This window comes from Rhipicephalus microplus, unplaced genomic scaffold (genome assembly GCF_043290135.1).
Source record: "Rhipicephalus microplus isolate Deutch F79 unplaced genomic scaffold, USDA_Rmic scaffold_12, whole genome shotgun sequence".
NCBI classification, from domain to species: domain Eukaryota; kingdom Metazoa; phylum Arthropoda; class Arachnida; order Ixodida; family Ixodidae; genus Rhipicephalus; species Rhipicephalus microplus.
Window position 1 is genome coordinate 30,547,636 of NW_027464585.1, and position 27,168 is coordinate 30,574,803.

General features: G+C 47.8%; 2 protein-coding genes across 6 annotated transcripts in view; one reads left to right on the forward strand and one right to left on the reverse strand.

Annotated features, from left to right (window-relative positions):
* Positions 1 to 15,387, reverse strand: part of LOC119166716 (uncharacterized) — a 178,329-nt gene extending 162,942 nt beyond the window's left edge. For 2 of the 4 annotated variants that reach the window (XM_037418040.2, XM_037418042.2), the window contains exon 1: positions 15,038 to 15,385. In XM_037418040.2, the coding sequence (XP_037273937.2) occupies positions 15,038 to 15,357 (320 nt within the window). In that variant the 5' untranslated portion in view covers positions 15,358 to 15,385. Of the gene's footprint in view, positions 1 to 15,037 lie in introns of all 4 variants that reach the window. The other 2 variants (XR_012888477.1, XM_037418039.2) reach the window with 2 other exon arrangements.
* A 301-nt stretch (positions 15,388 to 15,688) lies between these two features.
* LOC119166717 (BTB/POZ domain-containing protein 9) overlaps positions 15,689 to 27,168 on the forward strand; it is a 160,784-nt gene continuing 149,304 nt past the window's right edge. The window contains exon 1 of one of the 2 annotated variants that reach the window (XM_075882438.1): positions 15,689 to 15,869. The gene's annotated coding sequence lies outside the window, so the exon portion shown is untranslated. The remainder of the gene's footprint in view (positions 15,870 to 27,168) is intronic. The other variant, XM_037418043.2, reaches the window with a different exon arrangement.

Consider the following 27,168-nt stretch of genomic DNA (forward strand, 5'->3'; position numbering starts at 1 on the left):
CTGACACAGGTAGCAAGTGCGAAGAAATCTTCTACTTTTCAGCACTAAACGACTTGCCTTTAACGTCAAATGATGTCAGTCGAGAAACAGGATGCGATAAAGTCCTGAGGGCTGTACGCGATATGATCTGGCATGGATGGCCCAAGACCGTGTCGGAGCAGCCAAAGCCGTTCTGGGTACGCCGGCTCGAGCTCAGTGTAGACAATGGGTGCGTTATATGGACAAACAGAGTGGTAGTACCGGAATCATTGCACAAGAATGTTTTGCAGTTGCTGCACGAGCAGCACTTGGGTATAACCCGAATGAAAGCATTAGCGAGGTCAGTAGTATGGTGGCCGGGAATGGACAAAGCCCTCGAAAACACAGTGCGCAAATGTGCAATATGCCAAACGGTTCTCCCTGCAGCTCAACCCGTACCCTTGTCCTCGTGGCAAATATGCCAGAATCCGTGGGAGCGTGTGCATTTAGACTTCGCTGAAGAAAAGGGAAGGATGTTTCTCCTCGCTATCGACACCTATTCCAAATGGCTTGAAATTAAGATAATGAGTGTAACCACCGCGGCGAAGACTGTTGAAGTAGTGCGTTCACGGTTCGCGGCGCATGGCCTTCCGCTGGAGGTAGTGACGGACAACGGGCCGCAGTTTCGGGCAACTGAGTTCAAAGAATTCCTTCAAGCTAATGGTGTGAGGCACACACTAACGCCGCCGTACCATCCGCAGTCTAACGGTGCGGCGGAGCGCGCAGTTCAGACAACAAAAAAAGCACTGCTCAAACAAGTGCTAGAAGACTCGGAAAAGGGCACAAACAGAACACTGCAACACAGGATAGATAACTTCGTGTTTTGTTATCGAACCACACCGCACACTTTCACGGGAAGAACCCCTGCTGAATTATTTGTGAGAAGGAAGCTTCTGACCCGATTGTCGCTGCTGCGCCCGGACGTAACAAATCAGATGAGAGCTAAGACCGCAGAAATAAAAAAAGTCTGCTGACAGGCTCCGAGGTTCACCTCGAGTGTTTGCTGTTGGTGATCGTGTACTGGTGCGTTCTGTGCGTGGGCAACTTGTGAACTGGTGGCCTGGAGAAGTGACGTGTGTGAAATCCTCTTCGACGTATTTAGTGTATGTGCGAAACAAAGTGCTGTTTGTGCACGCGGACCACTTGCGACCATCGGACATCGAACCGACGGCACAACAGGACCCACCACCGGAAGTGGAACTACCACATGCATCGGACATCACAAATGCTACATCGACGACCAACCAAAGCTCAGATTCGTCGTCACCCACGAGACTCACTTCCCGAAAATCGTGAGCAGCCGGTTCCCTTACGACGTAGCACAAGGCAACGGCGCCCACCTGAGCGCCTGACTTATGATAGTTTCTAAAATTGTGCGTGAAGGAAGTATTGTGACGTCAGTCGCGGGGTTTGTATGCATGCTCTCAAGCTACTGCCAGTTGCGCATGCGCCGAGAGATAGCGTGTGTACATATACTGTCCACAGTATCTGGAGGGGTTATTCTGTTTTGTACTGCTTGTGTTGAGGCTGGCAGTGTGCGCCTCAGTAATAAAGATGTGATACCATGTGCCCTGTGTCGGGATATAAGCTATAAAATCAATTTGAAAAGAATGTGCGAAACTTTTAAGCTTGAAATTTGGCAGAAGTGAGCTCGGTGACCGTGCTCTAGTGCAGTTTACTCATCCTCTGCTTTACATAGTGCAGGTTGGTGCATCGTACGCTCTTCTTGCAAGAAGATCAAGCAATTATTGCCTAGTGCACTTGCCGAGCTTGCACTGCTGTTTTGCCACTGCTACCGAATGTCCAAACATAACTCGTTTGCTAATATTATGTGCTGGCGACATTGATAGTAACAACGATCCTGCCATCTTCAATAGTCCACTTCTTGAACTGCAGGAACTGTCTTCTGGTCTAACGAAAATGATCGCTGAAGTAAGAGATCTGAAAGCCAAGCTAGTCCATACTGACAAAACAATCGTGTACTTAGCCACATCATCTAAGCTTGAAAGCCACTATCAGACACTCCTTTTCTTACAAAGTGATGTAGACGAAACACGCGCTTTGTCGAGCTGGAATCTAGTGTTGATAATGCATAAAACCACAGTCGTCGGAATAATCTTACTTTCTATGGCATTTCGGACACTTCCAGCTTAGAAAGATTCGCTGAATCTGAGCAGTTGTTTATTTATCTCTGCCGCAAGAAACGACAGATAAACTTGACGCAGGAGAGGTGGTGTGTGCCCATCGTCTTTGCCGCTATTACCAGCAAAGCTGTCGCCCTATAATTATAAAGTTTTCGTTTCACAAAACTAAAAGCAAGATTCTTTAGAATGGTCGAAAAATTAAAGGCATCACTTACAGTGTTGAAGAAATTTTTCTCGCGTGGTTCCTAATGCTAGGAAACAACTTCTTGCATTTGCGAAAAACAATAAAATGCCTTACTTCCTCCAGTTTAAGACACTATTTATTCGTCTAAAGCGACACATATTTGATGAATCTTCAAGTAGCGTGAGGCTAAATTTCTAGCAACCACCTCACCGTGGCAAACCAAATAAAATGCCCATTATTATGTCTCAAAATAAAACTATGATATCGATTCTCTACACTCATTTACGCAGTTATCATCCAAAACGCGACAACATATTGGAACTTGTGTTATCATCTGGCTGCAATGTACTGGCAGTAACTGAAACATGGCCTACCATTCAGATTAGCAATGCTGAAGTTATGGCCGACTTACCGAACTTTAATGTCTATTGGAAAGACCGTGTTGATACACATGGTGGTGGTGTGCTTCTAGCAATTGATCGATAACTGCCATGCTCAGTGATCGATATTCCATTTGTTCTTCGAATCATTTGTTCTAGAAATCTTATGGTTAGTTCTTTACGCAATGCCACACAAAATTCTTTTTGGTGTCAGTTACCAACCTCCCAATGCTAACTATGACTTTTGCCTTGAACTTTGTACTGCCATCAATAATCTACTAGTAGTGCACACGAAAGCTGAGATACTTTTCTTCGGGGCATTAACTGTCCCCAAATAGATTGAAATGACGTTACCTCTATTGAACTTTCAGGACAAAAAGAAGAACGTAAATTTGCAGATTTGTGGCTTGATACAATTTAACCTAAGTGGTAACTCAACTAACTCATGTAACATCCAATCTTTCAGCATTCTTGATTTGATACTCGCGACCTAAGCCTGAGAGCCTATCTTTTATTCATTACCTTCCATAAATTAGTGACCATAAAGTTATCCTCACCATTTTTACACACATTGTGCAAAAACAGAAGAAGCGTAAGAAAACTGCAAGACTATATGATAAGAGTGACTATAAAAAACTAAATGAAGAACTTCACAATTCTTTCCCGGTATTTGAAGTAACTTTTCCCGATCACTCAGTTAACAACAACTTGATGCACTTAAAAGACACACTAAGAGAGCTGACAGATAAGTTTAATTCTAGGGCTTGTTTTAGTGCTAACAGAAACAAGCCTCGACTTTCAAATACTCTTAAGCATCTTGAAAATAAAAAAAAAAGCGTCTTTACCCTACTTCCCAATGCAGGGAAGACCAGGGCGCCTGGGATAGATATTATGCTTCTGAAAACGCCTATAGTACTGCACTATGCCATGCTAAACGCACTTTTTACCAGGTTGATCTGCCTAATATGCTTATCAATACGTACTCCAAAGCAATTCTGGAGGGTGATGAACACTGATGAGGCTTGGGATCTAGTCATTTCCAGTGATGCCGGCAAAACGTTGTCTGCTGCAGAATGTGCTGAAGTGTTTAACTTTGCTTTTGCAACCGTTTTCCCATCCCAGCAGGGCGCATCATTTTCCCTACCACCTAGTATAATAACTTCTTCTATGTCTACCCTTACTTTCAGCGTATAAAGAATTTTATGCATAATCAATTAGCTCAAACTTTCAACATCAGCTGAAATGAATTAAATTAATACAAAGGTATTCAACAACACCGGTCATGAAGTTTCACGCTATTTATCATTAATTTCTGCACAATCACTTTCTACATCAGCTATTCCAGATGACTGGAAAATCGGTAAGATTGTTCCAATCTACAAATTTGGCAACGAAAACTCTCCACTAAACTATTACCCCATCTCCTTAAACAGCATTCCCTGTACAATCATGGAAAACGTCATCTACTCCCACATCATGGATTTCCTTAATTCTAATATTTCCTTTCATCCTTCACAGTATGGTTTTCAAAAGGGCCTCTCATGCGACACACAACTGGCAATACTCTTGCATGATATACCTCTTAACGTCGACATGAACATATGAACTCACACAATTTTTCTGGACTATGCTAAAACCTTTGACAAAGTACCTCACAAGCGACTGCTACTTAAATTCTCGAGTCTTAACTTGCGCCCTACCATCGTCGAATAAATAACCGAATTCCCTAACAATCATTCACAGTCTGTAAGCAACAACTTGTCATGCCCTGTCATCAGGCGTCCCTCAAGGTTCCATCCTTGCACCATTTTTATTCCTCATATATACCAATGACATTGCATTTCATGTCAATGACCTTGCAGTTTGTTTGCAGATGATTATGTAATTTACCACAGTGTACCAACGATAACTGATAGAAAAGCTCTATAGCATATTAAATGTGGCACCTGGTTAATGTCTCTTAATGCAAAAAAATGTTAAATAATGTCATTTTCTCAAAGCCTAAAGCCTCTGGTCTTTCTTTACGAAATAGGCACCATACCACTCAACTTAGTATCATCATATAAATACCTGAGTGTCACCGTATCCAGCGACTTATCCTGGTGCACCCACGTCACTATTCTGATATCAGCCTCTGACAAAACATTAGGTTTCTTAAAACATAACCTCCCCCATACTTCACAGCACGCAAAACTGATCACTTATAAAACACTTGTTCTACCAAAACTCGAATACGCGTCATCTGTCTGGCATTCAGATCAGGCATATCTCATCATAGCATTAGAGGCGGTTCAAAATCAAGTTGCCAGATTTATTCATTCCACATATTCCTATGACATCATTGTCACATCACTAAAATCACAAAGCGGTGTTTCAACTACCTCTCATCATCACCGTCTCGCCAGCCTATTGCTATATCACAAGTTCTTTTTCAGCTCTCTTCACCAAGCAACTTACATTTCACCCGCAGCGCGCTCGTCTAGCCGCCTAGGGAACTCGCACTAAGTCTCGCACCTGTGTGCATAAACCACTACTTTTTTATACTCATTCTTTTTTCAAACTGCCTCAAAATGGAACGGCCTTACTGAGAAAATTGTTGCTACCACCTGCCCATCTCTCTTTCTAAAGCGTCTGACGAAATATATTGAAACTAACAGTGCGTTTTAAAAGATTACAGTGGTATACTAACAACACTTTAGAATAGCAAGTTTATTGTACATTATAAACTTTTGTAAAGGACACTTTTTTTATTCTTCATGTAACCAGCCCTTATGTACTACCCCAATGGGGGTCTTTGAAGTATTAAACTGAACTGAATGGCGCAAACGTGCGAATGAACATACCCAGTGAATTTCATTGAGATCCACTGACCACGAAAAATCGCCAGAGTTAGCCCTTAACAACATCTTTCAAAGGCTTTTTGGTGTATGTACTAGTTGAATTTCTTTTCTAGATCTCAATACACATCTACTGACGAGAATGTTATCGAGCACTCCAAACTTACACAATGTGTGACTTCATGTTATATTTATTACCTACCCTAAATACTCAAGACAAGCCTGCAGGCTAGGGTGCTCGGCTGGAGATGTGCTTAGAGGCAACACAGCTAAAGTGCAGAGTGGACGCTGCTTTGCTTTGGACTTCTCTTCATCCCTCCCCTCACCGCCGCTGCAAAACTAAGCCCGTAGACCTTTTCCGGTGTCATCTCGTGCCAGTTTTCATTTCGGGCCTTCTCACTCTTACCCATTCTCCAATCAACATCTGGGTCCTCGACATTTTTTGCTGCCACTATATTACTCAAGATAAGGTCGTAAATCTGTTGCTTTTCTTGCTCCCGATATATTACCCAAGATAAGGTCATAAATCGGTTGTGCGTCACACTTTGTCAACACCTGTTCTGTGCAATATGAAGTGTAAACAAAAATCCTATCTTCGGGAAGGTCTCTGACCATGCCAGCTACAGGAGTAGATAATCGCTAGCCTGTTCGAATCCCAGAGCAGCTTCTAGAGAAGTGCCACTCACGACTGCTGGGCTAATACCTTTGCACTGCAAAACCACATTCTCACTTGTTTCGTCTCCACACATCACTCTCAGAACTGTATATGCTCCTGAGGTGCACAAGTGTTCGTCATGCTGCAGCTTTCACCTAAAGGAGTAATTCACTCCCAAGAAAGTTGTTGTACAAGTGCACCATACTAATACTGTTCTTGTGACACCGGTGATGTTAATAGGCCCCTGTAGATTCTGAGGAGACTACAATCAACACTAGTCTTGAATTCCAATGGCAGATTCAGAGCAGGTTTTTCTGCTCCTGCTGGGGCAAGTATGTTCCAATGGCAGGGTGAGGGCAGAAGTCAAGTGTTTCAATGAGAGAGTCAGAGTGGATGTGACTTCGAGGAGCAGGAAAAGTTTCTCCACCGAAATCGGCAGAGCGAACCGGAACTTCTCGTGCCGTACTCCCGTGACATGATGAGGTGTTTGACTGCTGTGTGAAAGACCGCTAATACGTTCGCCCGCTTGGGGTGCCACTGGTGTTGCATGTTTTGACAGTAACACTGGATGACACGGTTGACTGAGCAAACCAATTCATCGCAGAGTGACAGCAAACAACCACATACGAAAACTTCGACAGTGGAATTAGTTGAAAGGAATACTACGCGCAAGATATTACGGGCTTCAACTTCTACATTGTTCCCCATACTTGCTCCGGCAGCATGGATTGTGTTCCGATCGCAGATTTGGTGGCATTGCTGTATGCCTGAGTCAAGTGCTCACTCGCAGAGTCCATCAGCTGCTCCCACTCCGCCCCCATTGATATTCAACATAAATCGTCAGCCTTCTGCTTAGAGTGGCGCTTATATAAAACCATATCCCTAAATGAAACTTTCGCGGGAGTTTCATGACCAGTAAAAAGTATAGAAGGACCCTCACGAAAGTAATCAGTAAAGGACTGCCGCGCATGGCCATTCCAGCTTCCACGACCAGATCGTGACGTTCCCACTGGTAACTTAGAAGTGGGGCAGCTTGGGCTAGTTGGTTGTTTGGCAACCGACGTCACCTGACTGCTTGACGTCAATGCGTTGCAACCAACCACCGACGAGCGACACAATAGACCTCTTCCTGTTTGTAAACAGTGTGACGTCACCGCGGGCACCCCGCCCCCCATACCCTTTCTAGGAGCAGCTGCTGGTCGGCAAGAAAGTTCCTCCAACAGTATCTTTCTCCATAGCAGAGTGGCGTTTCTGCATATCTTCGACAGAAATTTCTACATTGCTATGTTCTAATGTCACAGCTTTTGAAAGAAGGGGGCTGCGGAAGGGTCACTACTCATAGTGTGGAAATTTGCTTGTCGTAGTTGGATGAATGGACAAACTTTGTTTAGAGTACTGAGAGACGTGACAATAGCACGCTGTGGGCTTCACCCACATAGATGGCAGCCATAAAAAAAAAAATCTGATATTTTTTGAAAGCGAACGTTTTTAATGTACACAGTTACTGGCACTCTGAGAAATAGTTGCATGGCATGGATGTAAACTTATTCAATTTCCATCGTGGCATGTGCAATGCAGTTCTAAACGAGCTACAGAATTAGCGTCAGCATGGTTGTGAGCTGCTGTGTGCGATGTCACAGATAAGATTCTCACTCATTGCCCACAAGTCCGACCAGAGATGAATTAAAAAAAAAAAGAAAGAAACACTTCTTGCCGTGGGTTAGGCTGAGGTTAACATATTCTCGTGAAAATCAAAGAGACATTCTGCAGCTGCGTTTTTCAATAACCCAGTGAAAATTGATGTGATGTAAAACCCCAAATCATAATAATATATAATATCATCTGGCACACTTACCTTGCTGCATTTGACACCTACAACGTGTTTTCGTACACATATGGCTCCTTCAGGCCTGATACGCACTTCTAATGCGCATTCATAAGGATCGAGCCGTAAAAATAAAAAGTACATAAACGAAAATCTCCGCTGTTTCTATTAACACGTATTAGGTATTCAATAATACGAGTTATGGCCGTGGTGAAGCATATATGCAGATTTGGCAACGCCACAAAATGCTTATAGCTCATGCGTAGTCATATGTATCACCCGGAGATCATGAACTTTTATTTTTCTGCACGCCCCGCGTACGCTGAGATGTACCCAATCACAGGTGATCGCGTCAAATTTATTTTTAACTTGACTACAATGTAAGATCGTAAAGTTCCACCGACAACTGGTAACTGAAACCGGCCTACAACGAATACCAGTGTTTTCGCAAACAGGACGCATCGCGTTATTCATACTGCACACACCACGCAAAATATTCCTAGTTTCACCGTCCGTAGAGGTGAACCGATATTGTCACCGGGTCGTGACGTGGCCGAAGACAGGAGACTTCGTGTTGGAATTTAACTGTTTATTTGGGTGAACCTGTGCCCAAGAAACAGAAAATCCAATTACAGCAGCTGTCTCGCACAGATAGCAGTCTCGGACTGATAGCGGCGAAGCGCGTCGGCATTTACACTCTTGCCGTCGAATGTTCTAGCGTTATCGCTGGCGGTTGCGTAGGTTCAAGAACAATCTGTACCGTTCGCACCGTGGGCGTGATCTTATCGAAATGATCTACTACAGTACGGAACCTTCTCGAAAACTGCAGGCGCGGTTTGCGCTGAGAATCGTGTGGTGTTTTTGGGACGATAACAAAAACTTGGGAAATGGAACGTGGCATTGCCCCCCTCTGAAAAAAAGGCATCGTCCCGATGCTTTAACTAAAGATGAAGGTACAATATTAATGCAAGAAAGTACAATGAATAAATTACGATACAACAATAATAATAAAAAAAAACACTGTTTGATTTTGTTAACGCGCATGAAACGGCTTGAGGCGCGCGACATGGACGACTTCAGGTCGCGATCGGCGTCGTTGAGAGTACGTGATGCCGTCGAGAACAACCTCGTAATCAAGTGGGCCGAGACGTCGAACCACCCTGTACGGTCCAAAGTACCGTCGCAGAAGCTTTTCACTTAGTCCACGTCGGCGTATCGGCATCCACACCCAAACACGTTCACCGGGCTGGTATTCCACGAAGCGTCGTCAAAGGTTGTAACGGTGGCTGTCGGTCGTCTGTTGATTCTTGATACGGAGACGCGCAAGTTGTCGGGCTTCTTCGGCGCGTTGAAGGTACTCGCTCACATCGAGGTTTTCTTCGTCGGTGATGTTGGGTAACATGGCATCGAGCACCGTTGCCGGGCTCCTTCCGTAGACCAATTTGTATGGAGATATCTGCGTCGTCTCCTGCACCGCCGTGTTGTATGCGAAGGTCACATACGGAAGAATGGCGTCCCACGTCTTGTGTTCGACATCGACGTACATTGACAGCATGTCGGCGATCGTTTTGTTAAGCCGCTCGGTGAGGCCGTTGGTCTGTGGGTGGTACGCTGTCATCTGGCGGTGGTTTGTTTGGCTGTATGCCAAGATCGCTTGAGTTAAGTCGGCAGTGAATGCCGTTCCTCTGTCAGTGATAAGGACCTCCGGGGCACCGTGATGTAGGACGATATTTTCGACAAAGAACTTAGCTACCTCGGATGCACTGCCTTTTGGCAGGGCTTTTGTCTCGGCGTAGCGGGTGAGGTAGTCGGTAGCTACCACGATCCACTTGTTTCCGAAAGCCGACGTCGGGAACGGCCCCAGTAGGTTCATACCAATCTGCTGGAAAGGTCGGCAAGGTGGATCAATTGGCTGCAGAAGTCCCGCTGGCCTTGTCGGCGGTGTCTTGCGTCGCTGACAGTCCCGGCATGTCCTCACATAACGAGTGACGTCGGTGGTAAAACATGGCCAGTAGTACCTTTCTTGTATCCTCACGAGCGTGCGAGAAACACCGAGGTGCCCTGCCGTCGGATCGTCGTGCAGGGCCTGCAGGAGTTCTGGTCGCAGAGCTGAAGGCACCACAAGGAGGTACTTAGCTCGAACCGGTGAAAAGTTTTTCTTTTGTAGAAGACCGTTTCCTAGAAATAACGACGCAAGTGCGCGCTTGAATACCTTCGGGACTTCGGCGGTCCTGCCTTCGAGGTATTCTATTAGGGCCTTAAGTTCCGGGTCGGCTTGCTGTCGTTCAGCGAAGTCGTCGGTAGTTATCGTTCCCAAGAAGTAGTAGTCATCCGGGTCGTCGGGTAGCGGTTGGTCGACAGGCGCACGAGAGAGACAGTCGGTGCCAGAGTGTTTTTTGCCGGACTTGTAAATGACAGTAATGTCATATTCTTGAAGTCTCAGGCTCCATGGTGCGAGGCGACCTGAAGGGTCCTTCAAGGTGGCTAGCCAACACAAGGCGTGGTGGTCGCTCACAACTTTGAAGGGCCTGCCGTAGAGATAGGGGCGAAATTTCGACGTAGCCCAGATGATGGCGAGGCATTCCTTCTCTGTTGTGGAATAATTTGCTTCTGCTTTGGATAGCGATCGGCTGGCGTAACTAATAACCCTTTCAAGTCCGTCAGCCCTCTGCACAAGAGGTGCCAAGACCTACGCTGCTCACATCAGTATGTATTTCTGTCTCGGCGAATTTGTCGAAATGGGCAAGTAACGGAGGCGTCTGGAGGCGATGTTTAAGCTCCTGGAAAGCGTGTTGCTGTGGTGTTTCCCACTTGAACTCCACGTCGGCCTTGGTAAGGTTAGTGAGAGGATCGGCGATGCGGGCGAAGTTTTTCACGAACCGCCTATAATAGGCGCACAGGCCCAGAAATCGGCGCACCGCCTTCTTGTCAGTGGGCGGCGGGAAGTCGGCGATGGCGGCTGTTTTCCGTGGATTGGGACGAACTCCAGAATTGGTAATCACGTGCCCCAGAAACAAGAGCTCTTCGTACGCAAATCTGCACTTTTCTGGCTTCAGTCTGAGTCCGGACATCTTGATGACTTGAAGTATAGCTTCAAGGTGCCGAAGATGCTCGTCGAAACTCGAGGAAAACACGACGACGACGTCCAAGTACACAAGGGAAGTCTGCCACTTCAATCCTGCCAGTACTGTATCCATAACGCGTTGAAACGTTGCAGGCGCTGAGCAAAGGCCGAAGGGCATCCCCTCAATCTCGAAGAGGTCGTCCGGTGTTATAAATGCCGTCTTCTCTCGGTCTATTTCGTCGACTTCGATTTGCCAATAGCCAGTCTTGAGGTCCATTGACGAAAAGTACTTGGCGTTATGGAGCCGATCAAGTGCGTCGTCTATTCGTGGGAGAGGATACACGTCCTTTCTTGTGATTTTGTTCAGGTGGCGATAATCATTCCAGAAACGTAGGGTCCCATCCTTTTTCTTCACTAACACCACGAGGGACGCCCATGGACTCTTGAACGGTTGGATGATGTCATCCCGCAGCATTTCATCAACTTGTCTCTTCATGGCCTCACGTTCTCGCGTCGAAACCCTGTACGGACTCTGAGAGAGTGGTCTAGCATTTTCTTCGGTTATGATGCGATGTTTCGTGATTGGGGCCTGCCGAATTTTCGATGACGACAAGCAATCTTCGTATTGCAGGAGCAGGGGCTTGAGCTGTTCTTGCTTATCGTTCGGAAGTCTGGGATTGACGTCGAAAGCTGTGGGAGGGGCTTGGTTCCTCTGAGCAGGTTCCGCAGAATCGGCGAGGGCGAAAGCACTGGTGGCGTCCACAATTTCTTCGATGTATGCGAACGTTGTTCCTTTGTTCACATGTTTGTACTCAGTGCTGAAATTTGTGAGCATAACCGTTGCTTTGCCTCCCCGCAGTTCTGCAATTCCTCTTGCGACGCAAATATTTCGGGTGACCAACAGATGCTGACTGCCTTCAACGACGCCTTCCAAGTCAGGTGATGTAGGAGCGCTGACTGAAATAATGACGTTTGAGTGAGACGGAATGGTGACTTGTTCTTCCAGCACATTCAAGGCATGGTGTCCTGACGGCGTGTGCGGCGGTAGTGCTTCTTCTGTGGATAACGTTATCGACTTTGTTTTTAGGTTGATGACAGCACCATGGAGGCATAAGAAGTCCATGCCAAGGATGACATCTCCTGAGCAACGCTGTAGGACTACGAAGTCTGTAGGATAAGTACGGCCATTAATGGTGACTCTCGCTGTGCAGATTCCTGCAGGCGTTAGGAGATGACCTCCGGCTGTGTGGATTTCAGGGCCTTTCCAAGCTGTCCTAACTTTCTTTAACTTCGCGGCGAACGACCCACTGATGACAGAATAGTCGGCGTAAGTATAGACGAGAGCGGTCACACTGTGGCCGTCGATAAGAACGTCAAGGTCGCTAGTTCGCCGTCTCGCATTACAGTTAGGGCGTGGCGTCGGGTCACGGCTGCGTCGGCTTGTTCCGCTGCTTCCATGTTGCATCGTCAGGCCACCTTCGGTAAGTGAGCTTTCGCCGTCAGGGCTTTGCCTGGTTGGCGTTGTGTTCGGTAAGCTCCGTCGCGTCGTCGGAGGATCTTCGGTAGTTCGTCGCACAGCAACCGCACCTCCACCGGTTGCTGCCCTTAGTTTCCCGGATACGGGCTAGGAGACCGGCCCCGCGTTGGGCCAGAGTACTGCCGGTGGTGCGGTGACGTGCGGCGGCTGGGCGACGGCGAACACGAAGGGCTTCGTGGTGTCCACCGAGTTCCTGTCAGGTAGTCGGCGATGTCGCGTGGTCGTTCTCCTGGCTGTGGGCGCGGTGCATTGACGGCGAAGCCACGCAGTCCCATCTGTCGGTACTGGCAGCGGCGGTATGTGTGTCCGGCCTCGCCGCAGTGGTAGCAGAGCGGGCGATGGTCAGGGGTGCGCCAGACGTCACTCTTCCTCGGTGCACTGCGCTGGGCCGCTGGCGAACGGTATGACGTCGGTGGGGGTGGTGGTGGCGTGGACGGGGAGGAGCGTTGTGGCGCAGTGCAGCGGCATAGCTCATAGCTTCCTGCTCGGGCAGCGGTGCGTGGGGAATTTGAAGCGATTGCCGAACTTCTTCTCGCACAATGTCGGCGATTGAATCCACTTGAGGCTGCTCCGAAGGCAACAGCTTGCGCAGCTCTTCCCGCACGATCGCTCGGATCGTTTCACGCAGGTCTCCGGAGTTACTGGCTTGAGCAGCAGTGCAGTCTGCAGTCAATCGGTGATTATACTGTCTGGTGCACATGTCCAGGGTCTTTTCGATAGTGGTCGCTTCGGCTACAAATTCTTGGACGGTTTTTGGTGGGTTTCTCATCAGTCCCGCGAAGAGCTCCTGTTTGACCCCTCGCATGAGGAAACGAACTTTTTTCTCCTCAGGCATGTCTGGGTCAGCGTAACGGAATAGTCGGGTCATTTCTCCTGTGAAAATGGCGACATTTTCATTTGGTAGTTGAACCCGGGTCTCTAATAAAGCAGCGGCCCTCTCTTTGCAAGCGACGCTCGCGAACGTTTGCAGGAATGCGCCACAGAAAACATCCCACGTTCGGGGAGCGTGGACTCCCGATTTTCGAGCCAGGTCCTTGCGGTGTCTTCCAAATAGAAGAACACACGACGCAGCTTTTCGTCATGATCCCAATGGTTGAGGGCGGCCACATGGTCGTATGTTTCTAGCCAGGGCTCCGGGTCTTCGAACGATGACCCATGGAAAATTGGTGGTTCCCTGGGTTGATGCATGACCATCGTGGGCTGGGACGCTGCGGTTGTCATTGTCGCTGCAGTCGCGGTCATGGCCTTGGTCTTCCGTGCCTTGTCTTGTAGAAGCCCGTAGTACTCCGGTGGTAGCCCTTGCTGTCGGCGGCTTGTTCGCAGCTCCTGGTTGGCGTCGGTGTCTTCTCCGCGACGTGGGCTGGGTTCACAGCTTGACGGGGGCGTCCGGTACATGAACGAAGCAGCACCTCCACCAGATGTCACGGGGTCGTGATGTGGCCGAAGACAGGAGACTTCGTGTTGGGATTTAACTGTTTATTTGGGCGAACCTGCGCCCGGTAAACGGAAAGTCCAATTACAGCAGCAGTCTCGCACAGATAGCAGTCTCGGACTGATAGCCGCGAACGGAGCGTCGGCCTTCGATCAACAACTGACAAGCGGCGAAGCGCGTCGGCATTTATACTCTTGCCGTTGAATGTTCTAGCGTTATCGCTGGTGGTGCCGTAGGTTCCAGAACAATCTGTACCGTTCGCACCGTGGGCGTGATATTATCGAAATGATCTACTACAGTCCGGAACCTTCTCGAAAACTGCAGGCGCGGTTTGCGCTGAGAATCGTGTGGTGTTTTTGGGACGATAACAAAAACTTGGGAAATGGAACGTGGCAATATTATCGATGCCTTTCAACGCACACTAAACACCACAGTCAACACTGCACATTTTCGAAGACGATGCCGCTGTTCTTCGCACAGGCCGCTGTGTGCTCACTTCTCCGAGATGAGCAGCCAGGAAGCGTGGCGAATATTTCCTCACGCACTTTATCACACACCAAGATTTTCTCAGACACATACCACAGCTAATGTTTCCACTGTGAGAAGAAGATTAGGCTTTCAAAACGGAAAAAAAAATTGCCTCAAGCACTGAGCGATTGCACCCCACTCAGCCACCGGCGGGAATGTTTTGCCAACCACCGCCTTGTACGTGCACCGGTGACGTCACGCTGTGACGTACCCCGGTAGAGATCTATTACTGCGGAACTCGCCCAGCCCGAACGCAACACGGTAGCCCAATTAGCCAAATCGAACAATCACGAAGCACACACAAATCAAGGAAAATCAGAAAGACCGGGTCTCGGCAGTTACGAGGCAAGCCTGCGTGGAGGCAATTTCAAAAGCGCATAGTGCACACACCAGAACGCAAAGTTCGCTTTGCCTCGGCAGCCAATCCTCTCACCTCATTTTGGCGACCCGCGCTACCGTCCTCTTGATTTGCGGCGCCCGGCCGGACCAAAACTTTCGCCAGGCGTAACGTGTTTTCACTGCTGGTCCTTTGGCGTTGAGTTTGGAGGCCGCTTCCTCCCAGAGCTGTTCGCGCTCCCACGGCTCTACTTGCTTTGTCTTCTCCTTGCAGCCGTTTACCAGGTATGGGTGCTCGTTCACAAAATCCAGCAGCATCTCCATCTGCCTCGGAGAAACGCGTGGTCCCAGCTTGCGTGTCCCGATCTCGGGCGCCGAAAAAAGCGCGGCTGCTGCCGGCGGATCATTTTCTGCCATATTGTTTTCACAAGCGCTGGCTTGGCTCGGATCTCTTCCGAAGCAGACAAAGCATTTTAACGAGCCAACACACGCGCAGTTAAACTTTTCCTTTATTAATTATAGACTCTATAAATTCTTGTCAAAGTTTATATTATTTAGGCACATTGCAACTTTTATGTTTTTGCAACAGGTTATGTTCACACTCATTTGTAACAGAGTGTTTGTATATGACTTATTTAGCCTAATTACATGCTCTGATTAATAATACAAACGTTATCTTTTAGGTCTCAGCTTTAAATCTCAAAGCCCATGCTGTTGAGCATTTCAATGGCTGTAGTTTCGGGGCACAGCTAATCCGATATGAATCCATTATTCGGGGGCTTGGCACCGTGGGGCTTGGCATGTTTGTTTTTGTCGGGAGACTTGTGCGGTTCGTCAAGTTGTGTGTGTACGAGGTGCCGCCAGGTGTTCTGTGGTGCCGCGCGATAAGTATTCCGTGCGCTGCGGGAACACATTCGGCGATTTGTATGGTAAGTGCTTCGTCCAGTTGTACGCTGGGCGTCGTCGCCACGAAGGTGGATCGTCGAGCCATGTTTTGATGGCTCGCCGTTGGTATGGTCCTTAATCCAGGAAAGCCAGCTGGCCTTGACGCGTTCTCGCCTCTTAACTATCACTCCGTGCGCGCACCCTTGCGTATGTGAAGACTCTATCGAAGCATGGGTTTCGATCGAGCGCGCACTTGTCTGAACGCTGCGTTACCAAAGGAGCATCTTGTTGATCTTCCTGTCAAAGAACGCGTGTGAGCGTGCATGTCATAACGTAGTATGTTTCTGTCGAGTGCCTTGTGCTACTAACCCCGGCTACCCCTCTCGAGGCGCTTGTGTGATGGGCAGATACGCGAAGAAGTGGGAGCGGCGCTGGCTGCCTACGCAATGTTTGATGTATATCTAGGCAAGCAGTTCAACACAATCACATCACGCGCTGTGTATTTACAAGCGCCTCAAGAGGGTGCTGCGTGCAAGAGGGGGCTGCGTGCTTAGTGGTGCATCGAAAGCGAACTCACCGTTCACTAAAAGTGTGTGGATAGGATCGGCGTTTCCTTTTTTCTTTTTAAAGAGCTGTTTATAGTGCCGGTACATTAGGCTGCACGGGATACGGCCTTCCGTTTACCGTAATAGTATACCACATAGTGACTTGCTGGAAGTTGGCGAAGCCACTTCTGAGAATGTGTTAGCACCGATTAATTCACACGATTTTATCCCATACCGCGTCACTGCAAACTTTTTACAATACAATTTACTAAGCACTGCACAGAAAGATGTCTCCTACAAGAAATGTAGCACAAACAACCACGAGAAATTTGTAACAACAGTACTGAAAGTTGGGCGAGTTGGTATTCATTCATGACTTCTTTGTGCAAACACGGACACAAGGAAAAGAGGCAAACAACACGGGTGCAACTCACAACTAGTTTATTTTGAACGACGAACTGTACTTATATCTTGCAGTTCTCCCATATGTTCATAGGTTGTCCCATGGCCTGAAGAACGTAGCAGCGAGATACGGAGTAACCTCGGTTTTTACAGCACCCAACAAACTGTCAAAGTTGTGTCCACGACTTCGGAACATGGTGGAGTCCGGCACTACGCAGAATAAGAACAGCTGCCAGGTGAAACACAGCCAACAATACCGGTCTTGCAGAATAGCAGTGGTATACCAGGTTCCGTTCAGCTGTGGCAGATCTTATGTCGGGCAAACTGGAAGGTGTGTAAACACACGGTTGAGGGAGCACGACTGGGCATTACGTAGTTCAGGACGAACACATCTGGTGGATCACTGCAAGTCTTGTGGGTGCGTACCAATTTTTACAGACACAAATATTCTGTCAACTCACAAGAGAAAAATTAACAGGGAGTTGATTGAAGCATTCCATATTAGAAGCATGGGAGAAAAATGTGTTGGCCAAGCTTCCGTCACCATGTCCGATAAAGAATTTGACTTTTTGAAAGGCACGTGCAACAATCCGTCTGCAGATGCGTGAACTTTTCAATTTTTTGTTGTTTTGTGGTTCTTATCATGACGTAGCGCTGAATAAGCTTTCTTTAGGTTATCTCGTTTGTTCCTGGATCCACCGATGGGGGGGCGTGTGGGCTACGTGAAGATATAAGTACAGTTCGTCGTTCAAAATAAACTAGTTGTGAGTTGCGCCCGTGTTGTTTGCCTCTTTTCCTTGTGTCCGTGTACGTGTTTGCGCAAAGAAGTCATGAACCAAGAGAAACTTTGTTTTCAACTTCATGATAATAGCATGTAATGCCAACTTAGAATGAAGGGGGATTACTCTTTGTGGCTAAGTCTGACTTGATGTACGTTTGGGGCCACTTCCTGTTCACAACAGTGAATATAGTGCTAAATTCAGCACATGCTGAACTTGGGTATTGTCCTACAATTTCCTTAAATTATCTTGATGTTTTGTACGTCCCAATGTCTCTAAAGAAGAGCCTCGCCACACAGTACTTCAAGTAAAACTTCAACAGAACATAGTTTATGCTCTATTAACACTCACACGCAAAATATAAAAACATGGTATATATACTCCAAAACGCTTTGTTTATCACAGCTGGAAATATTGCTTTTAGCTGCTTCCTCGAATGTACACAAGGCCGACACCGTGTGCACCAAACGAATGTCTTGTGTGTGTAATATATATGCACTTTATAAGACGACGACTGGTACGACAGTAGCCAGATTTTAATGCAGTCGTGCAAGGCACAAGCAGCACAGCCCGTGTACCTAACAATGATGATAAATACACTGGTTTTGGGTACAGATGAAGATCATAAAGCAAATAGTCAGTGCTCACACTATTCGTCCCTCCCCCGCCCCTTTGCAAAAGCAGGCAGCGCAGCAAGTCGGAAAGAGTGGGAACACGGAATATATTGTTTCAGGCGAGATACATGAGCCATCTTGATGCTGCGGCGACGCCCATCAGGAGCCGCGCTGACATGAGTGACTCGATGGTTTACATCAGATAATCCAGCACGGTTCATGGACCGAGATATCTGTGAAGGAATTTTTCACAAAGCCCAAGTGCACGAACAGGTGTCCACTGAAGTAATTCGTCGTCAGGGCCAGAATGTTACAACTCGACGTTTTGGATCAATAGTGACCTTTCTCTTGTTCTGAATAGTAGCAGTGTCGGCACGGGCTATTTCACGGCAACGGGCGACGCGAGCAGCGAACTCTTCTGGGTGAGACGAAGATGGAACAGAGGATGTGGACAAAAAGATGGTGCCCAGAATTAAAGTCTGTCAACTTTTGGCCATACACGAGGGAAAATAGGCTGTAATACGTTGTATGGCAGTATTGTGGGCGGATGTGACAAAGGAAGTGTAGTGTCCCAGTTTTCGTGATCTTGTTGAAGATACATGGAGATCATGTCTGACAAAGTTCAGTGAAAACACTTTGGTAAGCCATTCGTTTTCGCATGGTAGGCTGATGTAGTCTTGTGGGTGGTGTTAGAGGCCTGGAGGATTTCAGCAAAGAAATGTCTTACCATGGTCACTTAGGCGGAACGGTTGGCGCAAGATAATGGGACGCAGGATAAAATCAGCCACTTCAGAGTTAGCACCAGAGAAAAGAGCTGCCGTCTCCACATAGCAAGTAAGGCGGTAGACGCCAGTAACAATCCAATGGTATCATGCACCAACTCACCCAGTCAGCAGTACTTCTCAAATCCAACTGTGACCGGTGGGCAGAATTGTCTGTATAAGTATATGCCACGAATTCAAAGGGGTGGACAAACACTGCGGAGATGGCAGGCACCTTGCTGGAGGAGACATACGTTTTTGGTGCTGGCATATCGCACACGAACCGACCTACTTGGCCGCACATGTGGAAGAGCTAGGCCAGAAGCAGCGAGTCTTGATGTGGTCTTGTGAAAACCTAAGTGGCCCGCTGTCGCATCAGCATGAAACACTTCAAACACCTAGAGCCGAAGTGAGCGAGGGACGACCGGAACCTGTTGGTTACACAGAGGATGGTAAATTTGTTGACAAAACATTCCTTCTTGAAGTTTTAAACGTGCAAGCTGTCATCTTAAGTGGCTGTTTGGAGCCCAGGATAAGCCAGTGAGCTAATTGATGATTGTGCGGCAGTATCGATATGCATGTTGGAGTAATGCAAGATCTGTGGATAAAAAAAGGTCCGCCAAAGCAAAAAACTTTTTCAAACCAATAGCCTTGTCCCTCGTAACTTGGCTGGTCAGTGATGAACAGATGGCAGGTGACAATTAGGCACTTGGCAAGAGTGGGCAACGTGACAAAGCGTCGGCATTTAAGTGTTGCCGACCTGATCTATATGCGACGCTCTAGTAATACTCCTGTAAATGTAGCACCCAACGGTCAAAGCGTGCTGACAATTTCTTGAGAGTTGATAATCAATACAGAGAATGATTGTCAGTCACGACTGTGAAATGTTGGCTGTATAAGTAGGGGTGAAACTTTTGTATAGACCACAGGATGGCGAGGCATTCTTGTTTAGTGATGGTGTAATTTCGCTAAGCAGCTGAAAGAGTACAGCTTGCGTAGACGACGACTTGTTTTTCGGAAGCGTGGTTCCACTGAAGAAAGACAGCACCAATGCCAAGTCCACTTGTGTTAGTGTGTAACACAGTAGGTGCTGTAGTGTCGAAACGGCGGAGCACTGGCCTTGATGTGAGACACCGCTTCAGAGTGTGAGAAGCAGTTTCGAAGTCATCTGACCAGACAAAGGATGTGCTCGTGGCCAGAAGTTCGTGCAGAGGAACGGCGATTGTGGCAAAATCACGCACAAAGCAGCGGAAGTACGACACTAAGCCAAGAAGGCTGCAGAGGTTTTTGGGTGTGGTTGGCTGTAGGAAAGTGCAGTACCGCGGCAACCTTGTCGGTATCGGGTTCAACACCATGTTTGCTGATGATGCGACTAATACCTTGATACTGTGACTGGCAAATCGACACTTCTTAGTGTTGAGCTGGAGACAGGCCTTAGCTAGACACGTTGGAACTTGGTCTAGCCGTTTTACGTGCTGTGAGGAGCTGGACGAAAAGATGACAATGTCGGCCAAGGAGCAAAGGCAGGTCTTGCCTTTTGATCCACGCAGTACCGTGTCTGCCGCTCATTTGAATGTGGCTGGGGCGTTGCATTGACCAAAAGACATCACATTAAATTCAAAGAGCCCATCTAGCGCAGCAAATGCAGTCTTCTCTTTATCCCACTCGTGCATCGGAATCTGTCAATAATCATCTTGACTTGCGCTCTGGTATTTCGCTCTGTGTCCTCACCTCGGGAAGTTTTGCTGAGGCTGAGGACGCAAGTACAGAAGAAGCCCTCTGCACCATCGAATCCTCTTCACATTATTGGCGACGTTAACCGGCCCGACAAAGTACAACAGGTGCTCAAGTGTAGATGGACCAAAGTTTACAGCCCTTTCAGAGTAATCATCTTGGAGAATGAATCCTGGTAAAAGTGCATTGCTTTCTTTGTACAAAAAAATTTGAAGTTGGTATCTCTTCACGACCGATTTCAGGTGAAATAGTCGGATGAAGCACTAGGTTTTTTCGCAGGCAATGAAAACGTAAATATTTTAGCATTTTCGATCGATGTTAAATGTATTTATTATATGCTCCCTCAGGCCGAGTTGACGACGTGTGTGTCGAAAGGTATCGACAGAGCATTGGTGATTCGATTTCAAAATATTGCCGGTGGGTTGAGTGAACAGTTTTTAGAGCTCCTTTGCTTTTATCTTAACCCGACCTATGCGACGTGAAATGGGAACACTGTGAAACAAAAAAACGGGATATGTATAGGTTCCTGCATAGCCCCGTACTTGAGCGAACCTGGTTTTAGTGAAACGTAATAAGGTTCTTGACGAACGTGTGAAGCACACTGATGAGATTGGTGTTCTTAGATCTGTAGACCTGATCATTGCCAATAGTAATCGTAACAATTTTGACTCTGTTGTTACCATGTTCATGACAGTGTCATCTCTCCTAGTGCTGATGCATGAAGTACCGAATGACAATTTCATAAGATTCCTTGACCTCGGGCTGTATCTTTTGCCAGCTGGAGCATGCTGGAGCTATGAACTGTGAAGAAATAAACCGGTTCTTCTGCTGACGTTCACTCACTAAAATTGGTAAATTGTGCAGTGATAAATTCTTGTTTTCGAAATTCACTGATAAAGTCACGCGACCACAAGCTTGATGCAAGCTTGCAAAAGATAGCGAGAAAGGTTGGTGCGGGTGTAGTGTTTTCTGCTCCCGAACGGTTACAAGGAATGTGCAAAAAGGTTAATGCAGACAGTAGTGGGAAATGGGATTGTAAGATCAAGCACCAGAAAAAATTTGTGAATTGTTGTCATGGTGTTGTCGGTCGCACTCCTTTGACTTGTGATTGCGTGTACGTAGGCTAATCCGCAAGGTGTGTGAGCGAAAGACTTGGGGAACGCACGTGCAACTTAGAAAAAGCTGTATTTGGTCATTTGGCCCTTCACCAGCAGAGGTGTGGTTGTATCCCTGTGTTTCAAAAAAAACAAAAAAAAACACCCGTATTCTCTATAGGGCCTGTGACAGAACTATGCGTGAAATCATTGAAGCTTATGAAATTGACAAAATGAAAGAAAAATGTGTGTGTGACTTCCATAGCTTTGTCAGCTAAAGAAAAAAGTATCTAGAATCTTCACTTTGACGACGAGTGCAGATTGTTGCAATCGGGGATGAGGCGTGCATGAGCTGTGCTGTATCTTAACATGATCTTTTCCAGGTTTTATCGGTCTACTGCTATTTTTTAAATAGAATGTGTGATCACAAATAGAACATTAGTTGCAAGTTAGCACTGTGTGTGTGTGTCTCTTTTAGTGTCCTTGTTGTGGTGCGCTATACCCATATAAAGGAATGTAAAAGATGTAAGGAGAACATATAAACACTATGTACATGTGCAGCAGTTCCTAAAGTGTCCACTGTGAAGTCCGAATGTAATCAGGGTGTAAGGCACATGGAGGAGTCTGACAGTTCAGGTGGGTGGCACTGGGAACCACGCAGCGCGCGAGGACCACGATTATTGCGTGTCGTTAGGAGCAGCGAGCAAAGCAGAGAGGAGCGTTGGAAATGCTGGTGATGGAAGTGGTGCGAATGCCGTGGTCTACGTAACGGCAATAGTCATGCGTTGCAGCTTCTTGAGTGCCAACTGCAGTGCATTTGTTAACAACGCGATGTGTGTTCCGGAAGTGGAACGAGTCGTGCGCTGTGTGTAGACGTGATTCTACCCCTCCTGTCTTAAAAGAAGGGGGGGGGGGGGTAATGTGGAATGGCTGTCCGTGACACTACCTGGTACCTGCTTTGTGGATTGGTGACAGGGCGTGTAACCTGGCTCCTGAGACAGGCAAGAGGAAATCTTTGCAGGCACGTCTGTAAAATTGTGGCTGCCGTCTGAGATGTTGGAAAAGTCCTTTTTGGGCTGGCAGTCCACGAGGGTTTCAGCAACAGGCACCGGTGTGCCAGGGAAACTGACGGCATGCAGCATCACAGCGGGCTCTGGGTCCATAATGGGAGCGGTGTCGCGGGCCTCCACATGTGCCGAGACAGGAGTGGAGTCTGCAGGCAGGTCGGCTGTACAGGAAGCAAGCTGCGGAAATAGAGCAGCGGCCGTGGCGTGCAACCAGCCAGAAGCACTTGAACATTCTAGGCACCACGAGCCACCAGCGCTGGTCATCCTTTTCTCTAGCCGGCTAGCTGCCACTAGCGCTACGCTACAGTGTCTTTGATAGCACGAGATGAGCCTCCTGCGAGCGGGCAATGTGGCGAGGAGGAACCAGATGATACAGTGACGATACATACTGGTGCTTCCTCAAGAATGCTGGCAACAGTGGTCTCCTCTGGCAGCAGTAGTAGTTCAGGCGTCGTGTTGTAGGCAGTAATGCTTGCATAACCACGCGAGAACTGCACTAGGGAAGAGGCGATGGCGATTTCTCAAAAAAGACAGCGCTGGCAAGGGATAACCACTGTGTCACTGTCTATGATGTCTCGTGATCTGATTGTAAGAACGCGCTCTTGGCCAGAAGGCAGGAGAAAATCCACAGCTGTAACAAAGTGGGGCAAAGAAAAATCGAAGGGAGAAGAATGGTCAGTGTCCGCAATACAAATAATAGGTTGAACTCACTAAATGACAGCAGACGCAGCCGATAGAAAATCCCAGCCTAAGATGATCTGATGAGTGCACGAACGGGTGCACGAAGGAAGAACAGCCAACTCTACACTATGACGGATTCTGTCGATGGGAAGCAAGCTGTACACTGCCCGGTAGGGCAAATAAGGTTGTCATTAGCGCCGCATAAAATAGGACCGACATAAGAAGTCTGGACTTTCCGTGCATGGAAACACAATTTGCGGTGAGTGACCGAAGTTGCAGTGCCAGTGTCTATGAGCGACAGCAGAAACACCTTTAACACAAACGAGCAGTAAATTTGCTGGGCCAGATAAAGAAATTGTTGCGATAACGGGCAGTTTCCCCTCCAAGAACTGCAGCCTCTAGTTATCCGAGTGGCTGTCCAGAGAGGTCAGAGCAGGACGTAAGGGTGACAACATACGCCGACATGGTGAGAAAGTACGGTAGCGAGGTGAGCGGGAAGAACACGGCAAGCCTCGGCACTGGTGAAGTCAGGGAGACCGCTGTGATGAAGCTGGATAAGGCACGAGAACGTAAGCATCTGATCTCGAGGCGATGCCATGCTCAAAAGCTGAATACCGCTGTCGTTCATCCTGCTGACGGGGGCGACAGAAGCAGAATATATGGCCCCGTATGCAACAGTAAAAGCAGACGGGGCGTGGTGAACGCCAGGTCGGGTAGTGTTGTTGCACTGGCGCCTATACTGCTATCGAAGACAAATGAGCCAAATGGTCGCATACAACGTCAGCAGGCACAGATGAAACTGGTGCAGGGGCTCGTGATGCAACTTCAGCGTATGAAGGCGCATGAAAAAGCATAGCTAGAGATGGGGTCTGTGTGACGCTTGTCAGCGATACTAGTTGGTCCTTGATAATTTCACTCAGGTTTGGAGGAGGAGGCTGGACAGCGGAAACAGCTGGGTTATTCGGAACAAGACCATGAAGTTCCTCTCGGACTATCGTGCGGATAAGAGCATGCAATTCAGTTTTTCCGGTGAAGTGGGTGTTACAGGATGCCTGTGGAAGGCGCACGGAATAAAATGCGAAATAAGCACGTAGGGATGACGTCTCGAACTGTATTGAGGTCTGAATGGCGAGGGCATTCAAACCGACAGAGTTGACATGTTTCAGTATGTTATGGATGCGATCGGCATCTGGAATGTCATTTTGGGCTCGGCGACCAAGAGTCAGCACGTCTTTCATATAGAATGTATAGGATTCATCCGGCCCTTGAATGCCAGTGGCGAGATTTTGTTTGGCTGCTTCAGAGCATCCTGCAGATGTGCCAAATGTCTGACAGAGATGCGCCTTAAATGTTCAATCAAAAAAGTCTTTCAAAATGCAAAGCATTTAAAGCGAACTTCGGTGACTTAGAGCGCACCTACCTACCTACCTACCTACCTACCTACCTGCCTGCCTGCCTGCCTGCCTGCCTGCCTGCCTGCCTGCCTGCCTGCCTGCCTGCCTGCCTGCCTGCCTGCCTGCCTGCCTGCCTGCCTGCCTGCCTGCCTGCCTGCCTGCCTGCCTGCCTGCCTGCCTGCCTGCCTACCTACCTACCTACCTACCTACCTACCTACCTACCTACCTACCTACCTACCTACCTACCTACCTACCTACCTACCTACCTACCTACCTACCTACCTACCTACCTACCTACCTACCTACCTACCTACCTACCTACCTACCTACCTACCTACCTACCTACCTACCTACCTACCTACCTACCTACCTACCTACCTACCTACCTACCTACCTACCTACCTACCTACCTACCTACCTACCTACCTACCTACCTACCTACCTACCTACCTACCTACCTACCTACCTACCTACCTACCTACCTACCTACCTACCTACCTACCTACCTACCTACCTACCTACCTACCTACCTACCTACCTACCTACCTACCTACCTACCTACCTACCTACCTACCTACCTACCTACCTACCTACCTACCTACCTACCTACCTACCTACCTACCTACCTACCTACCTACCTACCTACCTACCTACCTACCTACCTACCTACCTACCTACCTACCTACCTACCTACCTACCTACCTACCTACCTACCTACCTACCTACCTACCTACCTACCTACCTACCTACCTACCTACCTACCTACCTACCTACCTACCTACCTACCTACCTACCTACCTACCTACCTACCTACCTACCTACCTACCTACCTACCTACCTACCTACCTACCTACCTACCTACCTACCTACCTACCTACCTACCTACCTACCTACCTACCTACCTACCTACCTACCTACCTACCTACCTACCTACCTACCTACCTACCTACCTACCTACCTACCTACCTACCTACCTACCTACCTACCTACCTACCTACCTACCTACCTACCTACCTACCTACCTACCTACCTACCTACCTACCTACCTACCTACCTACCTACCTACCTACCTACCTACCTACCTACCTACCTACCTACCTACCTACCTACCTACCTACCTACCTACCTACCTACCTACCTACCTACCTACCTACCTACCTACCTACCTACCTACCTACCTACCTACCTACCTACCTACCTACCTACCTACCTACCTACCTACCTACCTACCTACCTACCTACCTACCTACCTACCTACCTACCTACCTACCTACCTACCTACCTACCTACCTACCTACCTACCTACCTACCTACCTACCTACCTACCTACCTACCTACCTACCTACCTACCTACCTACCTACCTACCTACCTACCTACCTACCTACCTACCTACCTACCTACCTACCTACCTACCTACCTACCTACCTACCTACCTACCTACCTACCTACCTACCTACCTACCTACCTACCTACCTACCTACCTACCTACCTACCTACCTACCTACCTACCTACCTACGTGATAGCTAGCTGTCTATCTATCTTCACTGCTTTCGTTTGTGTGCTCTGGTGATCACCCCCTTGGCGTGGACCAAAAATAGCAAGGGAGTGTAAAGTTTGACGAATATGACGCGCTGGTGACATGTTCATGGTGTGACATGAATAATGTCACAATCCCTTCACATATGTCATCAAAGGCTTCCCGCCAGACAGTGGCACACAACCATGGGCGGGTATGTGCTGCTGGTATGGCAATTGTGTGCTGTATGTGTGCTGCAGAGGCAATTGTATGTGTGCTGCAGAGGCAATTGACACTTAGTAGCTACCCAGAAACAACAAGAATACACATGGGCAATTTAAACGCGCAAGTATTAAGAAATACTCGACATCAATAGCGTCGACCCAACGAATTCAAAGAATAAGTGTCAGGGTCCCAGCTAGAATCGAACCCAAGCATTCTGCGTGGCAATGAAGCATTTTACCACAAAGCTACACCAGGTCTCGGAACTACTTGTCAAATAGACGCTAATCTTCGTGAAATGTTGATAGTGGTTGCAGTGCTGCCTACCCAATTTTATAAACATTACATATGCACGCCATTGATAGAGCTGCCACGTCAGGTTAACATCAATTGTGGTTAGTTGTCATGCGCTGAAGTTGTTTTATGTAGCAGTGTCCAGGGCCAGCATCGTCGCAAGAATCAGCGCTTCGTGTGAGCTTCTGGTGTTGCTAATACACATGTTCCAGTTTGCATCGTTGCACAAGTGCAAAGA